This window comes from Erpetoichthys calabaricus, chromosome 2 (assembly GCF_900747795.2).
Source record: "Erpetoichthys calabaricus chromosome 2, fErpCal1.3, whole genome shotgun sequence".
In the NCBI taxonomy this organism is placed as follows: domain Eukaryota; kingdom Metazoa; phylum Chordata; class Cladistia; order Polypteriformes; family Polypteridae; genus Erpetoichthys; species Erpetoichthys calabaricus.
This window is the reverse complement of record NC_041395.2, coordinates 330228883-330251084: the sequence shown is the minus strand read 5'-3', so window position 1 is coordinate 330251084 and position 22202 is coordinate 330228883. Positions and strand designations below refer to the sequence as shown.

Below are 22202 nucleotides of genomic sequence, written 5' to 3'. Positions count from 1 at the left end.
CTTGCTTGCCCACGTCCAGTGATGCAGAAACAGGTTCGTGCATTTCTGGGATTTGCCAGTTATTATAGAAGATTCATTCCTGATTTTGTGAATAGGGCTGCTGCTTTTTCTGATTTTACGAGAGACAGGAAGAATCACCCTATTATCTGGTCGGATGATTGTAAATGTTTCTTCTGTGATTTGAAAACTGCTTAGTCTTCTTACCCAACTTCTCTATAGATTTTTTCCTGTAGATGAACGCCAGTGCGTTCGGTTTAAACGCTGTCCAGTTTCAGGTTTTTGATGGTGAAGAGCATCCTGTCACATTTTTAAGTAGAAAATTGCTTCAGTGGGAGCGCAATTATTCGAAAATTAAGAAGGAATGTTTGGCGATAAAATGGGCTGTGGATGCACTCCGTTATTATTTATGGGGTCGTAATTTTACGTTAGTGACCAATCAAGCTCCTCTTTAATGGCTATATCGACAGAAAGATACAAATTCCCATGTCACGAGATGGTTCTTCAGGTTGCAACTGTATAATTTTAGTATCCGTCATCGACCCGGCTCTGCACACATTAATGCGGATGTTCTGTCACACCTGTCCGAGCCCGGTTTGGAGAGTCGCTTATTCACAAAGAACAAAGCTGAGGGAGTGGGTGTGAACATGCTGAACGCAACCCTAAGGGGACATAGAAACCCCCTTTTAAACAGTGATTCAATGGGAAACAAATACAGTATTTTATCTCCTCTTTGCTAGATCAACTGCAGGCTTGCTGCTACTGCTGTGCCATGTGATCTGCATCTCGCGTAGCATCTTTGAACATTTAAAAGCCTGCACTGCAGCTGTCCTTTTGTCTCATTGCCTTGTCTCTCTTCCCCCTGACACTCTCTGCTCCTGTTGGGGCTCCCGCTCCTGAGGCGCGCCCCATCAAAGAGGCAGATTTTTTGTTCTTTTGATTGAGAGATGGAGCTGCGCCCTCCGGGTTGACACGGACCACAGATCACTCCTTAAAGAGACTTTTGTTTGTCTGAAATGTTTGAATAATGTTTGTGTCTCTGGAATTTCCAGAGTGTATATTTGCAACTTTGTGATCCAAGTGTGAAAACATCTTTTCCTTGTTTAGCAATTTGTGTTTAATCTTTCTGCAAGTATTGCTATTTTCTTATTCACATGATAGCTAAATCTGGAAATATCATCAACAGTTTTAAGTCTTGGATAACTGTTCACTAAAGTAAAAGTTTCACTTTTGAAAATGTTTTGGGAAATTCATTAATGTTTCTTGTTGAATGCATAAGATTTTCAAATAGTAATTAAATCTCTCATATGAATTTACAGATTCTGCCCCTATCGCTTCTCCTTCTGTTAGCAATGTGACAACAACTTCCATATGTCTTTGCTGGGTTGCACCAGTAGGAGGGAATGTCTCCTACAGCATCAATTTCTCAACAAGTGAACAAAGCACACAACTTGTTACCGGAAACACATGCATTAATGTGATGGGGCTCAACTCTGCCACCTCCTATTCATTCTTTGTGTTTTCATTCACTGGAGATAACATAACAGTGGGTGATTCAGTTACCATCACAGCATTTACAAGTGAGTAAAAATCACGTTGACTTAACATTTTTTGCACGAATCAGCTCCTTCAGAAAAAGATACTATGTAATAACTGTAAACATTTTATGTACAATGGAGTAATCATCTTTAGAGTGGTTTTTAGTTGGCTCATTTGACCATAATATTTTTCGACTGTAGGAACTTGAGGAGACATTTGTGAATGTATGTAACAGATAGGACTGTGATGGGTCAAAATAGAAATGGGGGTTCACTACTGTATTTGGGTGGTGTATGATTAAGATAGTTGATGTTTGTTTCACCTGATTCGTTTGTAGAATTTGAGGGTGGTAGTTGGTGGGGCAAGAGAGTTCAGGGAGTTTGGGAAGGCCGGATTTATAAGTTTGTGTAAAGGAAAGGACAGTTGTTAAAGACAGTACAATACTTACTACTTTGATTGTTACTTTTTTAATTCTTGGAATATCAAAAAGAAAGAATGGGAGTTGGAGCTCTATGTATCAGAGTTTAGTTTTCATATGATAGTTAAGACAGAATCCTTGCTTAAGTATTAGAGATTGACATGTGCACAGAGTACCACTACCGGAATAGCACTGCTAGTTACAATCAGTTCTGATTATGGTCATTCTTTCATGGTTTTGGTTAGAAAGACACAGTCCTGGTTTTGGTCTTTCTGCAAGTATTGCTATTTTCTTATTCACATGATATCTACATTTGGAGATATCATCTACAGTTTTAAGCTTTGGATAATAAGCCATGACTGTTCACTAAAGTAAAAGTTTCACTTTTGAACATCTTTTGGCAAGTTCATCTAAGTTTCTTGCTTAATGCATAAGCTTTGAAAATAATAACTAAATTTCTCATTTGAACCTACAGAGCCTGGCCCTATCACTTCTCCTTCTGCTAGCAATGTGACAACAACTTCCATTAGTCTTTGCTGGGTTGCACCAGTGGGAGGAAACGTCTCCTATGGCGTCAATTTCTCTACCAATGGACAAAGCACACGACTTGTTACCAATAACACCTGCATTAATGTGACGGGGCTCAACTCTGCAACCTCCTATTTATTCTTTGTGTTTGCAGTCGCTGGAGATAACATGACAGTGGGTGATTCAGTTACCATCACAGCATTTACAAGTGAGTAAATATCATGTAGAAATAACATTTATTGCAAGAATCAGCTCCTTTAGAAAGAGGTTCATTGTAATAGAACTGAGTACTTTATCAATATACTGTAAACAGTTTATGTACAATGAAGTAATATTCTTTACATTTGCATTTTGTTGACTCATTTGCCTGTAATATTTTTCAGATGAAGGAATTTGAAGAGACATTTGTGAACGTATGTAACAAATAGGACTGTCATGAGTCAAAACAGAATGGGGGGTCACCAATGTATTTGGGATGTTTATGATTAGGTTTGTTGAGAGTTATTTAACCTGATTCGTTTGTGGACTTTGAGCCTGGTAATTGGTGGGGTGAGATAGTTCAGGGAGTTCAGGGACAGGCCTGATTTATAAGTTTATGTGAAAGAATAACAGTTGTGTAAAAACAGTAAAATAATTTCAACATTGAAAGTTACTTCTTTTAATGTGTGGAATATCAAAAAGAAAGCATGTGAGTTCGAACTCTATGCATCTGAGTATCATTATATTATGGTTAAAATAAAAACTTTGGTTAAGTATTAAAGACTGAGATGTGCATAGAGTACCACAACCTGGATAGCACTGCAAGCTGCAGTCAGTTCTGGTAATGCTCGTTCTTTCATGGCTGTGGTTAGAAAGACACAGTCCTGGTTTTGTTGTTTTAATGCGTTTGTACTACTTTATCCAACAAATTTTGCATTCAGTCATTTCCAAGTTTCCCAAGGCATACCTCACTCTTCATTCTCATAAAATACATAGTACTTACACTGTTGTTAAAATTACAGTTGCTTTCAGTGAATTTCATATTCTTTTATTTTAGCCATTAAACTCTGTTTCCATCTAAACAGTTTGAGAACATGTTTAAGTTTTATGATGCATTTCAGATTTTACAGTAGAAAATGTTTTTATTTCTCCACAAATTTTTCCCAGAGATAGTTGTTTATTATTTGTGTACTGAATGCACACCAACTCATTTCCGATGATAATTCTCAATGTTTGGTTCCCTTATTAGGTTGAAAGATTTTTTGAAATTCAACATTATCCTTTACAGTATCTGGATAATTTTCCACAGCTTTGATTAGACTGTTACATGGCTTTCAATGATCATTACTGTACAAATTGTGTCTTATTATATGCCTTTTTCATGGAAAGCTTTTTTTCCATTCTTATGTTTCCGTGTCATTAATAACCTTCAACTAAAAAAGTTACCCAAATGGTCTTTCAATTAATAATTGTACTGCTATAGACTGACATGTGAGCGTTTCCTAGAATAAAAGTTTAGGACAAAATAAATTGTTTATCCAATGGAATTCCAGTGAATGTTGCTTACAAGAATAATACATTGTTTCATTTTAAACAGTAACATCTCTTTCTGAGGGGCACAGTGGCATGTTTGTAGCATTTATGCCTCACAGTAAGGAGGCCAGAGTTTATGTCCTGATACCACTCTACGTGAAATTTGCATCTTCTCTCCTTATCTGTGTGGGTTTCGTCTGGGTGCTCAGGTTTCCTCCAATGGTCTACGGACATGCAGGTTAGGTGGACTGGTGATGATAAATAGCCTCTAGTATGTTAGTGTATTCACCCCCCAATAAAATGGTGTCCTGTCTTCAGAAATGTTCACGACTATCTCACTGTGCTTATCGCGACAGGCTCCAGTAAACTGGCATCCATTCTCAGGATTAAGAGGGCTTAGGAAATGGTATCGTTCATATCTTTCCTTGTTTAGCAATTTGTGTTTCATCTTGCTGCAAGTATTGTTATTTTCTTCTTCACATGATTGCTAAATCTGGAAATATCATCTAAAGTTTAAAATCTTGGATAATAAGCCATGCCTGTTCACTAAGTTAAAACTTTCACTTTTGAACATCTTGTGGGAAATTCATCTATGTTTCTTGTTGAATGCATAAGCTTTTAAAATAATAATTAAATTTCTCATTTGCATTTACAGAGCCTGGCCCTATCACTTCTCCTTCTGTTACCAATGTGACAAGAACTTCCATTAGTCTTTGCTGGGTTGCACCAGTGGGAGGAAATGTCTCCTACAGTGTCAATTTCTCAACCAATGGACAAAGCACACGACTTGTTACCAATAACACGTGCATTAATGTGACTGGGCTCAACTCTGCAACCTCCTATTCATTCTTTGTGTTTGTAGTCGCTGGAGATAACATGACAGTGGGTGATTCAGTTACCATCACAGCATTTACAAGTGAGTAAATTTCAGGTAGAAATAACATTTTTTGCAAGAATCAGGTCCTTGGAAAGAGATTCTATGTAACAGAACTGAGTAATATGTCAATTTACTGTAAACGGTTTATTTACAATGGAGTAATCATCTTTTGAGTTGCTTTTTGTTGACTCATTTGCCTGTAATATTTTTCAACTGATGGAATTTAAGGAGACATATGTGAATGTATGTAACAGATAGGACTGTGATGGGTCAAATAGAAATGGGCGGTCACTATTGCATTTGGGTGCTGTATGATGAAGTTAGTTTACATTTGTTTCACCTGATTTATTTGCAGGAAACGACAGTTGTTAAAGACAATAAAATTCTTTCTGCTTTGAAAGTTACTTTTTAAATTTTTGGAATATCAAAAAGAAAGAATGGGAGTTAGAGCTCTATGCATCTGAGTATAGTTACCATTTCATGGTTAAAACAGAAACTTTGCTTAAGTATTAGAGATTGAGATGTGCATAGAGAACCACTACCTTGATAGCACTGCATGTTGTAATCAGTTCTGGTAATGGTCATTCTTTCATGGTTTTGGTTTGAAAGACACAGTCCTGATTTTGTTGTTTTAATGTGTTTGTACTGCTTTATCCAAAAGATATCACCGGGGAGCATAAATGACCTGAAAACATTTTAGCTAAATAATAATGTTGGGAATTGTGCCTGTAGATGTGTAACATGCAGGGGAAATGCAGATACTGTGCTGGGTAGTGTTAATCATCCAATAAAGTCAAGCTACTGAGTGCAAAATCCCTGTTCCATTGAGGTGCCAATCAAATTTCAACCAGTTGATTATTTTAATGTGTGGAATATCAAAAAGAAAGAATCGGAGGTGGAGCTCTATGCCTCTGAGTATAGTTATATCATATCAAGGTTAAAACAGAAACTTTAGTTAAGTATTAGAGACTGAGATGTGTTTAGAGAACCACTACCTGGATAGCACTGCCTGTTGCAATCAGTTCTGGTAATGGTCATTCTTGTGTGGCTGTGGTTAGAAAGAAACAGTCCTGGTTTTGTTCTTTTACTTTGTTTGTACAACTTTATCCAACTGATATCACCGGGGAGCATAAGTGACATGAATAAATTTTAGCAAAACAATCATGTTGGGAAGTGTGCCCTAGAGGTGTAACATGCAGTGTAAATGCAGATTGTGTGCTGGGTCGTGTTAATCATTCAATAATGTCAAGCTACTGACCTCCAAATCTCTGTTCCATTGAGGGGCCTATCAAATTCCAACCATTTGATTACAGTCATATGAAATAGTTTGGGAACCCGTCTCAGCCTGCATAATAATTTACTTTCAACAAAAAAGATAACAGTGGTATGTTTTTCATTTCCTAGGAACATTTGAGTAGTGGGGTGTTTTCTGAACAAAGATTTTTAGTGAAGCAGTATTTAGTTGTATGAAATTAAATCAAATGTGAAAAACTGGCTGTGCAAAAATTTGTGTGCTCTTGTAATTTTGCTGATTTGAATGCCTGTCACTGCTCAATGCTGATTACTTACAACACCAAATGTGTTGGATTAGCTCGTTAAGCCTTGAACTTCAGAGACAGGTGTGTCCAGTCATGAGATATAAAAGTATTTAAGGTGGTCAATTGCAAGTTGTGCTTCCCTTTGACTCTCCTCTGAGGAGTGACAGCATGGAATCCTCAAAGCAACTGTCAAAAGATCTGAAAACAAAGATTGTTCAGTATCATGGTTTAGGTGAAGTCTACAAAAAGCTATCTCAGAGGTTTAAACTGTCAGTTTCAACTGTAAGGAATGGAATTAGGAAATGGAAGGCCACAGGCACAGTTGCTGTTAAACTCAGCAGGTCTGGCAGGCCAAGAAAAATACAGGAGCGGCATATGCGCAGGATTGTGAGAATGGTTACAGACAACCCACAGATCATCTCCAAAGACCTATTTCTGCAAATGGTGTGTCTGTACATCGTTCTATAATTCAGTGCAATTTGCACAAAGAACATCTGTATGGCAGGGAGATGAGAAAGAAGCCCTTTCTGAACTCACACCACAAACAGAGATGTTTGTTGTATGCAAATGCTCATCTAGAGAAGCCAGACTCATTTTGGAACAAAGTGCTTTGGACTGATGAGACACAAATTGAGTTATTTGGTCATAAAATATAGTGCTTTGCATGGCGGAAGAAGAAAATCGCATTCCAAGAAAAACACCTGCTACCTACTGTCAAATTTGGTGGAGGTTCCATCACACTGTGGGGCTGTGTGGCTAGTTCAGGGACTGGGGCCCTTGTTAAAGTCGAGGGTCGGATGAATTCAACCCAATATCAACAAATTCTTCAGGATAATGTTCAAGCATCAGTCACAAAGTTGAAGTTACGCAGGGGTTGGATATTCCAACAAGACAATGACCCAAAACACAGTTCGAAATCTACAAAGGCATTCATGCAGAGGGAGAAGTACAATGTTCTGGAATGGCCGTCACAGTCCCCTGACTTGAATATTATCAAAAATCTATGGGATGATTTGAAGCAGGCTGTCCATGATCGGCAGCTATCAAATTGAACTGAACTGGAGAGATTTTGTATGGAAGAATGGTCAGAAATACCTCCATCCAGAATCCAGACACTCAAAGGCTATAGGAGGACAGCGTCTAGAGGCTGTTAGATTTACAAAAGAAGGCTCAACTAAGTATTGATGTCATATATCTGTTGGGGTGCCCAAATGTATGCACCTGTCTACTTTTGTTATGATGCATATTGCATATTTCTGTTAATCCAATAAACTTAATGTCACTGCACAAATACTACTGTTTCCATAAGGCATGTCAGATATTAAAAGGAAGTTGCTACTTTGAAAGCTCAGCCAATGAGAAACAAAAATCCAAAGAATTAAAAGGTCCAACCTTTTTCATATGACTGTATGTTTAGTGGCCTTTGTATTATGTCACTGATGTTAAATTTTTGCATTCAGTCATTTCCAAGTTTCCCAAGGCATACCTCACTCTTCATTCTAATAAAATACACAGTACTTACACTGTTCTTCAAATTACAGTTGTTTTCCGTGAATTTCATGTTCTACTATTTTAGCCGTTAAAGTCTGTTTCCATCTAAACAATTTGAGAACATATTTATGTTTTGTGATACATGTTTGATTTTACAATAGAAAATGTTTTCTTTTTCCGAACCTTTTCTCAGAGATAGTGGTTTATTATTTGTGACTGAATGCACACCGTCTCATTTCCTATTATAATACTAAATGTTTGGTTCCCTTATTAGGTTGAAAATTTTTTTTAATTCAACATTATCCTGAATCTGGATAATTTTCCACAGTTTTGATTAGATTGTTACATGGCTTTCTATGATCATTACTGTAGAAATTATGTCTTATTATATGCCTTTTTCATGGAAAGCTTTCTTCCATTTTTATGTTCTAATGTCATTAATAATCTTCAACTATAAAAGTTACCCAAATGGTTTTTCAGTTAAAAATTTTACTGCTACAGGCTAACATCTGAACATTTCCTAGAATAAAAGTTTAGGACAAAATAAATTGTTTTTCCAATGGAATTCTAGTGACTGTTGCTTGCAAGAACAATACATTGTTTCAATTTAACCAGTAACATTTCTTTCTGAGGGGCATGGTGGCATGTTGGTAGCAATTCTGCATTACAGTAAGGAGACCAAAGTTTATGTCCTGGGACCGCTCTACGTGAAATTTGCATCTTCTCTCCTAATCTGTGTAAGCTTTGAAAATAATAATTAAATTTCTCATTTGAACTTACAGAGCCTGGCCCTATCACTTCTCCTTCTGCTAGCAATGTGACAACAACTTCCATTCGTCTTTGCTGGGTTGCACCAGTGGGAGGAAATGTCTCCTACGGCGTCAATTTCTCAACAAACGGACAAAGCACACAACTTGTTACCAATTACACGTGCATTAATGTGACAGGGCTCAACTCTTCCACCTCCTATTCATTCTTTGTGTTTGTAGTCACTGGAGATAACGTGACAGTGGGTGATTCAGTTACCATCACAGCATTTACAAGTGAGTAAAAATCAAGTAGACTTAACATTTTTTGCACGAATCAGCTTCTTCAGAAATAGATTCTATTTAATAACTGTAAACATTTTATGTACAATGGAGTAATCATCTTTAGAGTGGTTTTTAGTTGGCTCATTTGACCATAATATTTTTCGACTGTAGGAACTTGAGGAGACATTTGTGAACGTATGTAACAGATAGGACTGTGATGGGTCAAAATAGAAATGGGGGTTCACTACTGTATTTGGGTGGTGTATGATTAAGATAGTTGACATTTGTTTCACTTGATTCGTTTGTAGAATTTGAGGGTGGTAGTTGGTGGGGCAAGAGAGTTCAGGGAGTTTGGAACAGGCCGGATTTATAAGTTTGTGTAAAGGAAAGGACAGTTGTTAAAGACAGTAAAATACTTACTACTTTGAAAGTTACTTTTTTAATTTTTGGAATATCAAAAAGAAAGAATGGGAGTGGGAGCTCTATGAATCAGAGTTTAGTTTTCATATGATAGTTAAAACAGAATCCTTGCTTAAGTATTAGAGATTGACATGTGCACGGAGTACCACTACGGGAATAGCACTGCTAGTTGCAATGAGTTCTGATTATGGTCATTCTTTCATGGTTTTGGTTAGAAAGACACAGTCCTGGTTTTGGTCTTTCTGCAAGTATTGCTATTTTCTTATTCACATGATAGCTACATTTGGAGATATCATCTATAGTTTTAAGCTTTGGATAATAAGCCATGATTGTTCACTAAAGTAAAAGTTTCACTTTTGAACATCTTTTGGCAAGTTCATCTAAGTTTCTTGCTTAATGCATAAGCTTTGAAAATAATAACTAAATTTCTCATTTGAACTTACAGAGCCTGGCCCTATCACTTCTCCTATTGCAAGCAATGTGACAACAACTTCCATTAGTCTTTGCTGGGTTGCACCAGTGGGAGGAAACGTCTCCTATGGCGTCAATTTCTCTACCAATGGACAAAGCACACGACTTGTTACCAATAACACGTGCATTAATGTGACGGGGCTCAACTCTGCAACCTCCTATTCATTCTTTGTGTTTGCAGTTGCTGGAGATAACATGACACTGGGTGATTCAGTTACCATCACAGCATTTACAAGTGAGTAAATATCATGTATAAATAACATTTATTGCAAGAATCAGCTCCTTTAGAAAGAGGTTCATTGTAATAGAACTGAGAACTTTGTCAATATACTGTAAACAGTTTATGTACAATGAAGTAATATTCTTTAGATTTGCATTTAGTTGACTCATTTGCCTGTAATATTTTTCAGATGAAGGAATTTGAAGAGACATTTGTGAACGCATGTAACAAATAGGACTGTCCTGAGTCAAAACAGAATTGGGGGGTCACCAATGTATTTGGGATGTTTATGATTAGGTTTGTTGAGAGTTATTTAACCTGATTCGTTTGTGGACTTTGAGCCTGGTAGTTGGTGGGGTGAAATAGTTCAGGGAGTTTGGGACAGGCCTGATTTATAAGTTTATATGAAAGAATAACAGTTGTGTAAAAACAGTAAAATAATTTCTACATTGAAAGTTACTTCTATTAATGTGTGGAATATCAAAAAGAAAGCATGGGAGTTGGAACTCTATGCATCTGAGTATCATTATATCATGGTTAAAATAAAAACTTTGGTTAAGTATTAAAGATTGAGATGTGCATAGAGTACCACTACCTGGATAGCACTGCAAGCTGCAGTCAGTTCTGGTAATGGTCGTTCTTTCATGGCGGTGGTTAGAAAGACACAGTCCTGGTTTTGTTGTTTTAATGTGTTTGTACTACTTTATCCAACAGAGCATAAGAGACATGAATACATTTCAGTAAAACAATCATGTTGTCTGTGCCCACAGAGGTGTAACATGCAGTGTAAATGCAGATACTGTGCTACGCTGGGTGTTCATCATCCAATAAAGTCAAGATACTGACCTCCAACTCTTTGTTCCACTGAGAAGCAAATCAAACTCCAAGCATTCGATTATGTTTAGTGGCCTTTGTATTATGTCACTGATGTTAAATTTTGCATTCAGTCATTTCCAAGTTTCCCAAGGCATACCTCACTCTTCATTCTCATAAAATACACAGCACTTACGCTGTTGTTAATATTACAGTTGCTTTCAGTGAATTTCATATTCTTTTATTTTAGCCATTAAACTCTGTTTCCATCTAAACAGTTTGAGAACATGTTTAAGTTTTATGATGCATTTCAGATTTTACAGTAGAAAATGTTTTTATTTCTCCACAAATTTTTCTCAGAGATAGTGATTTATTATTTGTGTATTGAATGCACACCGACTCATTTCCTATGATAATTGTAAATGTTTCATTCCCTTATTAGGTTGAAAGATTTTTTAAAATTCAACATTATCCTGTACAGTATCTAGATAATTTTCCACTGTTTGATTAGATTCTTACATGGCTTTCAATGATCATTAATGTAGAAATTGTGTCTTATTATATGCCTTTTTCATGGAAAGCTTTTTCCATCCTTATGTTCCCGTGTCATTAATAACCTTCAAATAAAAAAGTTATGCAAATGGTCTTTCAGTTAAAACTTGTACTGCTACAGACTAACATTTGAACTTTTCCTTGAATAATGGTTTAGGATAAAACAAATTGTTTTTCCAATGGAATTCCAGTGAATGTTGCTGGCAAGAAAACATTATTCAGTTTAACCAGTAACATTTCTTTCCAAGGGGCACAGTGGCATGTTGGTAGTACTTCTGCCTCACAGTAAAGAGACCTGAGTTAATGTCCTTGGACAACTCTACGTGGAATTTGCATCTTCTCCCCTTATCTGTGTGAGTTTCCTCTGGGTGCTCAGGTTTCCTCCCAATGTTCACTGACATGCAGGTTAGGTGGACTGGTGATGATAAATAGGCTCTAGTATGTGAGTGTGTTCACCCCCCAATAAAAATGGTGTCCTGTCTTCTGGAATTTTCCCAACTTGCTACTTGTGCTTATTTTGATAGGCTCCAGTAAACCGGCATCCATGCTCAGGATTAAGTGGGCTTAGGAAATGGTATCGTACATATCTTTTCCTTGTTTAGCAATTTGTGTTTCATCTTTCTGCAAGTATTGTTATTTTCTTATTCACATGACAGCTAAATCTGGAAATATCATCTACAGTTTTAAGCCTTGGATAATAAGTCACGCCTGTTCACTAATGTAAAAGTTTCACTTTTGAACATCCTTTGGGAAATTCAGCAATGTTTCTTTTTGAATGCATAAGCTTTGAAAATAATAATTACATTTCTCATTTGAACTTACAGAGCCTGGCCCTATCACTTCTCTATCTGCTAGCAATGTGACAACAACTTCCATTCGTCTTTGCTGGGTTGCACCAGTGGGAGGAAATGTCTCCTACAGCATCAATTTCTCTACAAACGGACAAAGCACACAACTTGTTACCAATAACACCTGCATTAATGTGACGGGGCTCAACTCTTCCACCTCCTATTCATTATTTGTGTTTGCAGTCGCTGGAGATAACATGACAGTGGGTGATTTGGTTACCATCCTAGCATTTACAAGTGAGTAAATTCCACATAGAAATAACATTTTTTGCATAGATCAGCTCCTTTAGAAAGAGATTATATGTAGTAGAACTCAGTACTTTGTCAATATATTGTAAACGGTTTATTTACAATGAAGTAATCTTCTTTAGATTTGCTTTTAGTTGAATCATTTGACTGAAATATTTTTCAGCTGAAGGTATTTCAGGAGATATTTGTGAACGTATGTAACAGATAGGACTGCGATGGGTCAAATAGAAATGGGGGGTCACCAATGTATTTGGGATCTCTATGATTAGGTTTGTTGAGAGTTGTTTAACCTGATTCGTTTGTGGACTTTGAGGGTGGTAGTTGGTAGAGTGAGGGAGTTCAGGGAGTTGGGGACAGGCAAGATTTATAAGTTCGTGTGAAGGAATGTTCAGTTGTGTAAAGACAATAAAATAATTTCTACATTGAAAGTTACTTATTTTAATGTGTGGGATATCAAAAAGAAAGCATGGGAAGTGGAGCTCTATGCATCTGAGTATACTTACCATATCATGGTTAAAACAGAAACTTTGGTTAAGTATTAGAGATTGAGATGTGCATAGAGAACTACTACCTGGATAGCACTGCAAGTTGCATTGAGTTGTGGTAATGGTCGTTCTTACGTGGCTGTGGCTAGAAAGACACAGTCCTGGTATTGTTGTTTTAATGTGTTTGTACTACTTTATCCAACAGATGTCACCAGGGAGCATAAGTGACATGAATACATTTTAGCAAAACAATCATGTTGGGAACTGTGTCACAGAGGTGTAACATGCAGTATAAATACAGATACTGTGCTGGGTGGTGTTAATCATTCAATAAAGTCAGGCTACTGACCACAAAATCTCTGCTCCATTGAGGGGCCAATCAAATCCAACCATTCGATTATGTTTAGCAACCTTTGTATTATGTTACTGATGTTAAATTTAGTATTCAGTCATTTCCAAATTTCCCATGGCATACCTCACTCTTCATTCTCATAAAATACATAGTACTTACACTGTTGTTCAAATTACAGTTGTTTTCTGTGAATTCCATGTTATACTATTTTAGCCGTTAAAGTCTGTTTCAATCTATACAGTTTGAGAACATGTTTAAGTTTTGTGATACATGTCTGATTTTACAAATAGAAAATGTTTTTCTTTTTCCGATTTTTTTCTTAGAGATATTGGTTTATTATTTGTGTACTGAATGCACACCGTCTCATTTCCTATGATAATTCTAAATGTTTGGTTCCCTTATTAGGTTGAAAGATTGTTTGAAATTCAACATTATCCTGAATCCGGATAATTTTCCACAGCTTTGATTAGATTGTTACATGGCTTTCAATGATCATTACTGTAGAAATTGTGTCTTAATGTATGCCTTTTTCATGGAAAGCTTTTTTCCATTTTTATGTTCTAATGTCATTAATAACCTTCCACTAAAGAAGTTATCCAAATTGTCTTTCAATTAATAATTGTACTGCTATAGACTGACATGTGAACATTTCCTAGAATAAAAGTTTAGGACAAAATAAATTGTTTATCCAATGGAATTCCAGTGAATGTTGCTTACAAGAATAATACATTGTTTCATTTTAAACAGTAACATCTCTTTCTGAGGGGCACAGTGGCATGTTGGTAGCATTTCTGCCTCACAGTAAGGAGACCAGAGTTTATTTCCTGATACCACTTGCATAATGCATAAGGTTTTTAAATAATAATTAAATTTCTCATTTGCATTTACAGAGCCTGGCCCTATCACTTCTCCTTCTGTTACCAATGTGACAACAACTTCCATGAGTCTTTGCTGGGTTGCACCGGTGGGAGAAAAAGTCTCCTACGGTGTCAATTTCTCAACAAACGGACAAAGCACACAACTTGTTACCAATAACACGTGCATTAATGTGACGAGGCTCAACTCTTCCACCTCCTATTCATTCTTTGTGTTTATAGTCACTGGAGATAACATGACAGTTGGTGATTCAGTTACCATCACAGCATTTACAAGTGAGTAAAAATCACGTAGACTTAACATTTTTTGCACGAATCAGCTTCTTCAGAAATAGATTCTACTTAATAACTGTAAACATTTTATGTACAATGGAGTAATCATCTTTAGAGTGGTTTTTAGTTGGCTCATTTGACCATAATATTTTTCGACTGTAGGAACTTGAGGAGACATTTGTGAACGTATGTAACAGATAGGACTGTGATGGGTCAAAATAGAAATGGGGGTTCACTATTGTATTTGGGTGGTGTATGATTAAGATAGTTGATGTTTGTTTCACTTGATTCGTTTGTAGAATTTGAAGGTGGTAGTTGGTGGGGCAAGAGAGTTCAGGGAGTTTGGAACAGGCCGGATTTATAAGTTTGTGTAAAGGAAAGGACAGTTGTTAAAGACAGTAAAATACTTACTACTTTGAAAGTTACTTTTTTAATTTTTGGAATATCAAAAAGAAAGAATGGGAGTGGGAGCTCTATGAATCAGAGTTTAGTTTTCATATGATAGTTAAAACAGAATCCTTGCTTAAGTATTAGAGATTGACATGTGCACAGAGTACCACTACCGGAATAGCACTGCTAGTTGCAATCAGTTCTGATTATGGTCATTCTTTCATGGTTTTGGTTAGAAAGACACAGTCCTGGTTTTGGTCTTTCTGCAAGTATTGCTATTTTCTTATTCACATGATAGTTACATTTGGAGATATCATCTACAGTTTTAAGCTTTGGATAATAAGCCATGACTGTTCACTAAAGTAAAAGTTTCACTTTTGAACATCTTTTGGCAAGTTCATCTAAGTTTCTTGCTTAATGCATATGCTTTGAAAATAATAATTAAATTTCTCATTTGAACTTACAGAGCCTGGCCCTATCACTTCTCCTATTGCTAGCAATGTGACAACAACTTCCACTAGTCTTTGCTGGGTTGCACCAGTGGGAGGAAACGTCTCCTATGGCGTCAATTTCTCTACCAATGGACAAAGCACACGACTTGTTACCAATAACACGTGCATTAATGTGACGGGGCTCAACTCTGCAACCTCCTATTCATTCTTTGTGTTTGCAGTTGCTGGAGATAACATGACACTGGGTGATTCAGTTACCATCACAGCATTTACAAGTGAGTAAATATCATGTATAAATAACATTTATTGCTAGAATCAGCTCCTTTAGAAAGAGGTTCATTGTAATAGAACTGAGAACTTTGTCAATATACTGTAAACAGTTTATGTACAATGAAGTAATATTCTTTAGATTTGCATTTAGTTGACTCATTTGCCTGTAATATTTTTCAGATGAAGGAATTTGAAGAGACATTTGTGAACGCATGTAACAAATAGGACTGTCATGAGTCAAAACAGAATTGGGGGGTCACCAATGTATTTGGGATGTTTATGATTAGGTTTGTTGAGAGTTATTTAACCTGATTCGTTTGTGGACTTTGAGCCTGGTAATTGGTGGGGTGAAATAGTTCAGGGAGTTTGGGACAGGCCTGATTTATAAGTTTATGTGAAAGAATAACAGTTGTGTAAAAACAGTAAAATAATTTCTACATTGAAAGTTACTTCTTTTAATGTGTGGAATATCAAAAAGAAAGCATGGGAGTTGGAACTCTATGCATCTGAGTATCATTATATCATGGTTAAAATAAAAACTTTGGTTAAGTATTAAAGATTGAGATGTGCATAGAGTACCACTACCTGGATAGCACTGCAAGCTGCAGTCAGTTCTGGTAATGGTCGTTATTTCATGGCGGTGGTTAGAAAGACACAGTCCTGGTTTTGTTGTTTTAATGTGTTTGTACTACTTTATCCAACAGAGCATAAGAGACATGAATACATTTCATTGTCTGTGCCCACAAAGGTGTAACATGCAGTGTAAATGCAGATACTGTGCTACGCTGGGTGTGCATCATCCAATAAAGTCAAGATGCTGACCTCCAACCCTCTGTTCCATTGAGAAGCAAATTAAATTCCAACCATTCGATTATGTTTAGTGGCCTTTGTATTATGTCACTGATGTTAAATTTTGCATTCAGTCATTTCCAAGTTTCCCAAGGCATACCTCACTCTTCATTCTCATAAAATACACAGCACTTACACTGTTGTTAAAATTACAGTTGCTTTCAGTGAATTTCATATTCTTTTATTTTAGCCATTAAACTCTGTTTCCATCTAAACAGTTTGAGAACATGTTTAAGTTTTATGATGCATTTCAGATTTTACAGTAGAAAATGTTTTTATTTCTCCACAAATTTTTCTCAGAGATAGTGATTTATTATTTGTGTACTTAATGCACGCCGACTCATTTCCTATGATAATTGTAAACTTTTGATTCCCTTATTAGGTTGAAAGATTTTTTGAAATTCAACATTATCCTGTACAGTATCTAGATAATTTTCTACAGCTTTGATTAGATTGTTTCATGGCTTTCAATGATCATTAATGTAGAAATTGTGTCTTATTATATGCCTTTTTCATGGAAAGCTTTTTCCATCCTTATGTTCCCGTGTCATTAATAACCTTCAAATAAAAAAGTTATGCAAATGGTCTTTCAGTTAAAACTTGTACTGCTACAGACTAACATTTGAACTTTTCCTTGAATAATGGTTTAGGATAAAACAAATTGTTTTTCCAATGGAATTCCAGTGAATGTTGCTGACAAGAAGAAAACATTATTCAGTTTAACCAGTAACATTTCTTTCCGAGGGGCGCAGTGGCATGTTGGTAGCACTTCTGCCTCACAGTAAGGAGACCAGAGTTAATGTCCTTGGACCACTCTACGTGGAATTTGCATCTTCTCCCCTTATCTGTTTGAGTTTCCTCTGGGTGCTCAGGTTTCCTCCCAATGTTCACTGACATGCAGGTTAGGTGGACTGGTGATGATAAATAGGCTCTAGTATGTGAGTGTGTTCACCCCCCATAAAAATGGTGTCCTGTCTTCTGGAATGTTCCCAACTTGCTACTTGTGCTTATTTTGATAGGCTCCAGTAAACCGGCATCCATGCTCAGGATTAAGTGAGCTTAGGAATTGGTATCGTACATATCTTTTCCTTGTTTAGCAATTTGTGTTTCATCTTTCTGCAATTATTGTTATTTTCTTATTCACATGATAGCTAAATCTGGAAATATCATCTACAGTTTTAAGCCTTGGATAATAAGCCACGCCTGTTCACTAATTTAAAAGTTTCACTTTTGAACATCCTTTGGGAAATTCATCTATGTTTCTTTTTGAACGAATAAGCTTTGAAAATAATAATTAAATTTCTCATTTGAACTTACAGAGCCTGGCCCTATCACTTCTCCATCTGCTAGTAATGTGACAACAACTTCCATTCGTCTTTGCTGGGTTGCACCAGTGGGAGGAAATGTCTCCTACAGTGTCAATTTCTCATCAAACGGACAAAGCACACGACTTGTTACCAATAACACGTGCATTAATGTGACGGGGCTCAACTCTTCCACCTCCTATTCATTCTTTGTGTTTGCAGTCGCTGGAGATAACATGACAGTTGGTGATTTGGTTACCATCCCAGCATTTACAAGTCAGTAAATTTCACATAGAAATAACATTTTTTGCATAGATCAGCTCCTTTAGAAAGAGGTTATATGTAATAGAACTCAGTACTTTGTCAATTTACTGTAAACGGTTTATTTACAATGAAGTAATCTTCTTTAGATTTGCTTTTAGTTGAATCATTTGACTGAAATATTTTTCAGCTGAAGGTATTTCAGGAGATATTTGTGAACGTATGTAACAGATAGGACTGTGATGGGTCAAATAGAAATGGGGGGTCACCAATGTATTTAGGATCTCTATGATTAGGTTTGTTGAGAGTTGTTTAACCTAATTTGTTTGTGGACTTTGAGGGTGGTAGTTGATAGAGTGTGGGAGTTCAGGGAGTTGGGGACAGGCAAGATTTATAAGTTCGTGTGAAGGAATATTCAGTTTTGTAAAGACAATAAAATAATTTCTACATTGAAAGTTACTTATTTTAATGTGTGGAATATCAAAAAGAAAGCATGGGAAGTAGAGCTCTATGCATCTGAGTATACTTACCATATCATGGTTAAAACAGAAACTTTGGTTAAGTATTAGAGATTGAGATGTGCATAGAGAACCACTACCTGGATAGCACTGCAAGTTGCATTGAGTTGTGGTAATGGTCGTTCTTACGTAGCTGTGGTTAGAAAGACACAGTCCTGGTATTGTTGTTTTAATGTGTTTGTACTACTTTATCCAACAGATGTCACCAGGGAGCATAAGTGACATGAATACATTTTAGCAAAACAATCATGTTGGAAGTGTGTCCCAGAGGTGTAACATGCAGTATAAATACAGATACTGTGCTGGGTGGTGTTAATCATTCAATAAAGTCAAGCTACTGACTGCAAAATCTCTGCTCCATTGAGGGGCCATTCAAATTCCAACCATTCGATTATGTTTAGCAACCTTTGTATTATGTCACTGATGTTAAATTTAGCATTCAGTCATTTCCAAGTTTCCCATGGCATACCTCACTCTTCATTCTCATAAAATACATAGTACTAACACTGTTGTTCAAATTACAGTTGTTTTCTGTGAATTTCATGTTCTACTATTTTAGCCGTTAAAGTCTGTTTCCATCTATACAGTTTGGGAACATGTTTAAGTTTTGTGATACATGTCTGATTTTACAAATAGAAAATGTTTTTCTTTTTCCGATATTTTTCTTAGAGATAGTGGTTTATTATTTGTGTACTGAATGCACACCGTCTCATTTCCTATGATAATTCTAAATGTTTGGTTCCCTTATTAGGTTGAAAGATTGTTTGAAATTCAACATTATCCTGAATCCGGATAATTTTCCACTGCTTTGATTAGATTGTTACATGGCTTTCAATGATCATTACTGTAGAAATTGTGTCTTATTATATGCCTTTTTCATTGAAAGCTTTTTTCTATTTTTATGTTCTAATGTCATTAATAACTTTCCACTAAAGAAGTTATCCAAATTGTCTTTCAATTAACAATTGTACTGCTATAGACTGACATGTGAACATTTCCTAGAATAAAAGTTTAGGACAAAATAAATTGTTTATCCAATGGAATTCCAGTGAATGTTTCCTACAAGAAGAATACATTGTTTCATTTTAAACAGTAACATCTCTTTCTAAGGGGCACAGTGGCATGTTGGTAGCATTTCTGCCTCACGGTAAGGAGGCCAGAGTTTATGTCCTGATACCACTCTACCTGAAATTTGCATCTTCTCTCCTTATCTGTGTGGGTTTCATCTGGGTGCTCAGGTTTCCTCAAATGGTCTACGGACATGCAGGTTAGGTGGACTGGTGATGATAAATAGCCTCTAGTATGTTAGTGTATTCACCCCCCAATAAAATGGTGTCCTGTCTTCTGAAATGTTCACGACTATCTCACTGTGCTTATCGCGACAGGCTCCAGTAAACCAGCATCCATTCTCAGGATTAAGAGGGCTTAGGAAATGGTATTGTTCATATCTTTCCTTGTTTAGCAATTTGTGTTTCATCTTTCAGCAAGTATTGTTATTTTCTTCTTCACATGATTGCTAAATCTGGAAATATCATCTAAAGTTTTAAATCTTGGATAATAAGCCATGCCTGTTCACTAAGTTAAAATTTTCACTTTTGAACATCTTGTGGGAAATTCATCTATGTTTCTTGTTGAATTCATAAGCTTTTAAAATAATAATTTAATTTCTCATTTGCATTTACAGAGCCTGGCCCTATCACTTCTCCTTCTGTTACCAATGTGACAAGAACTTCCATTAGTCTTTGCTGGGTTGCACCAGTGGGAGGAAATGTCTCCTACAGTGTCAATTTCTCATCAAACGGACAAAGCACACAACTTGTTACCAATAACACGTGCATTAATGTGACGGGGCTCAACTCTTCCACCTCCTATTCATTCTTTGTGTTTGCAGTCGCTGGAGATAACATAACAGTGGGTGATTCAGTTACCATCACAGCATTTACAAGTGAGTAAATTTCAGGTAGAAATAACATTTTTTGCAAAAATCAGGTCCTTGGAAAGAGATTCTATGTAATAGAACTGAGTAATATGTCAATTTACTGTAAACAGTTTATTTACAATGGAGTAATCATCTTTTGAGTTGCTTTTTGTTGACTCATTTGCCTGTAATATTTTTCGACTGATGGAATTTAAGGAGACATATGTGAATGTATGTAACAGATAGGACTGTGATGGGTCAAATAGAAATGGACGGTCACTATTGCATTTGGGTGCTGTATGATTAAGTTAGTTTACATTTGTTTCACCTGATTTATTTGCAGGAAAGGACAGCTGTTAAAGACAATAAAATTCTTTCTGCTTTGAAAGTTACTTTTTAAATTCTTGGAATATCAAAAAGAAAGAATGGGAGTTGGAGCTCTATGCATCTGAATATAGTTACCATTTCATGGTTAAAACAGAAACTTTGCTTAAGTATTAGAGATTGAGATGTGCATAGAGTACCACTACCTTGATAGCACTGCATGTTGCAATCAGTTCTGGTAATGGTCGTTATTTCATGGTTTTGGTTTGAAAGACACAGTCCTGGTTTTGTTGTTTTAATGTGTTTGTACTGCTTTATCCAAAAGATATCACCGGGGAGCATAAATGACCTGAAAACATTTTAGCAAAATAATAATGTTGGGAATTGTGCCTGTAGATGTGTAACATGCAGGGGAAATGCAGATACTGTGCTGGGTAGTGTTAATCATCCAATAAAGTCAAGCTACTGACCGCAAAATCCCTGTTCCATTGAGGTGCCAATCAAATTTCAACCATTTGATTATGTTCAGTGGCCTTTGTATTATGTTACTGATGTTACATTCTGCAGTCAGTCATTTCCAAGTTTCTCAAAGCATGCCTCGCTCTTCACTCTCATAAAATATACTTACACTGTTTTTCAAATTAGTTGCTTTCACTGAATTTCATGTTCTTCTATTTTAGCCGTTAAACTCTGTTTCCATCTAAATAGTTTGAGAACTGTGGTGGCTCTGAGGCTATGGATTTTTGCTGGTGTCCAGAAGGTTGCCGGTTTGAATCCCCATCACTGCCAAAAGAGATTCTACTCTGCTGGGCCCTTGAGCAATACCCTTAACCTGTAATTGCTCCAGGGGTGCTGTACAATGGCTGACCCGGCACTCTGACCCCAAGGGGTATGCGATAACTAACAAATTCCTAATACAAGAAATTGTATAAGGTGAAATAAAGAACAAAAAGTTTTATGATACATTTCAGATTTTACAATAGAAAATGTTTTTATTTCTCCACAAATTTTTTTTCAGAGATAGTTGTTTATTATTTGTGTACTGAATGCACACCGTCTAATTTCCGATGATAATTCTAAATGTTTGGTTCCCTTATTAGGTGGAAAGTTTTTTTGAAATTCAACATGATCCTGAATCTGGATAATTTTCCAATGCTTTGATTAGATTGTTACATGGCTTTCAATGATCATTAATGTAGAAATTTTGTCTTATTATATGCCTTTTTCATGGAAAGCTTTTTTCCATTCTTATGTTCCCGTATCATTAATAACCTTCAACTAAAAAAGTTACCCAGGTGGTCTTTCAGTTAAAAATTGTACTGCTACAGACTAACATTTGAACTTTTCCTAATGAATAATGGTTTAGGATAAAACAATTTTTTTCCAGTGGAATTCCAGCGAATGTTGCTTGCAGGAAGAATACATTA

The 22202-nt window shown here is 36.3% G+C and overlaps 2 protein-coding genes across 2 annotated transcripts in view; both read left to right on the top strand.

Annotated features, from left to right (window-relative positions):
• The window catches only part of ptprjb.2 (protein tyrosine phosphatase receptor type Jb, tandem duplicate 2), a 332873-nt gene that overhangs the window by 127011 nt on the left and 183660 nt on the right, over window positions 1-22202 (top strand). The window lies entirely within an intron of this gene.
• LOC114669660 (receptor-type tyrosine-protein phosphatase eta) overlaps window positions 1-22202 on the top strand; it is a 73429-nt gene that overhangs the window by 50371 nt on the left and 856 nt on the right. Inside the window, exons 3-9 of the mRNA XM_051922619.1 lie at window positions 2430-2690; window positions 8683-8943; window positions 10004-10057; window positions 12439-12492; window positions 14439-14492; window positions 15553-15606; window positions 20425-20478. Of these exons, the coding sequence (XP_051778579.1) occupies window positions 2430-2690; window positions 8683-8943; window positions 10004-10057; window positions 12439-12492; window positions 14439-14492; window positions 15553-15606; window positions 20425-20478 (792 nt within the window). The remainder of the gene's footprint in view (window positions 1-2429; window positions 2691-8682; window positions 8944-10003; window positions 10058-12438; window positions 12493-14438; window positions 14493-15552; window positions 15607-20424; window positions 20479-22202) is intronic.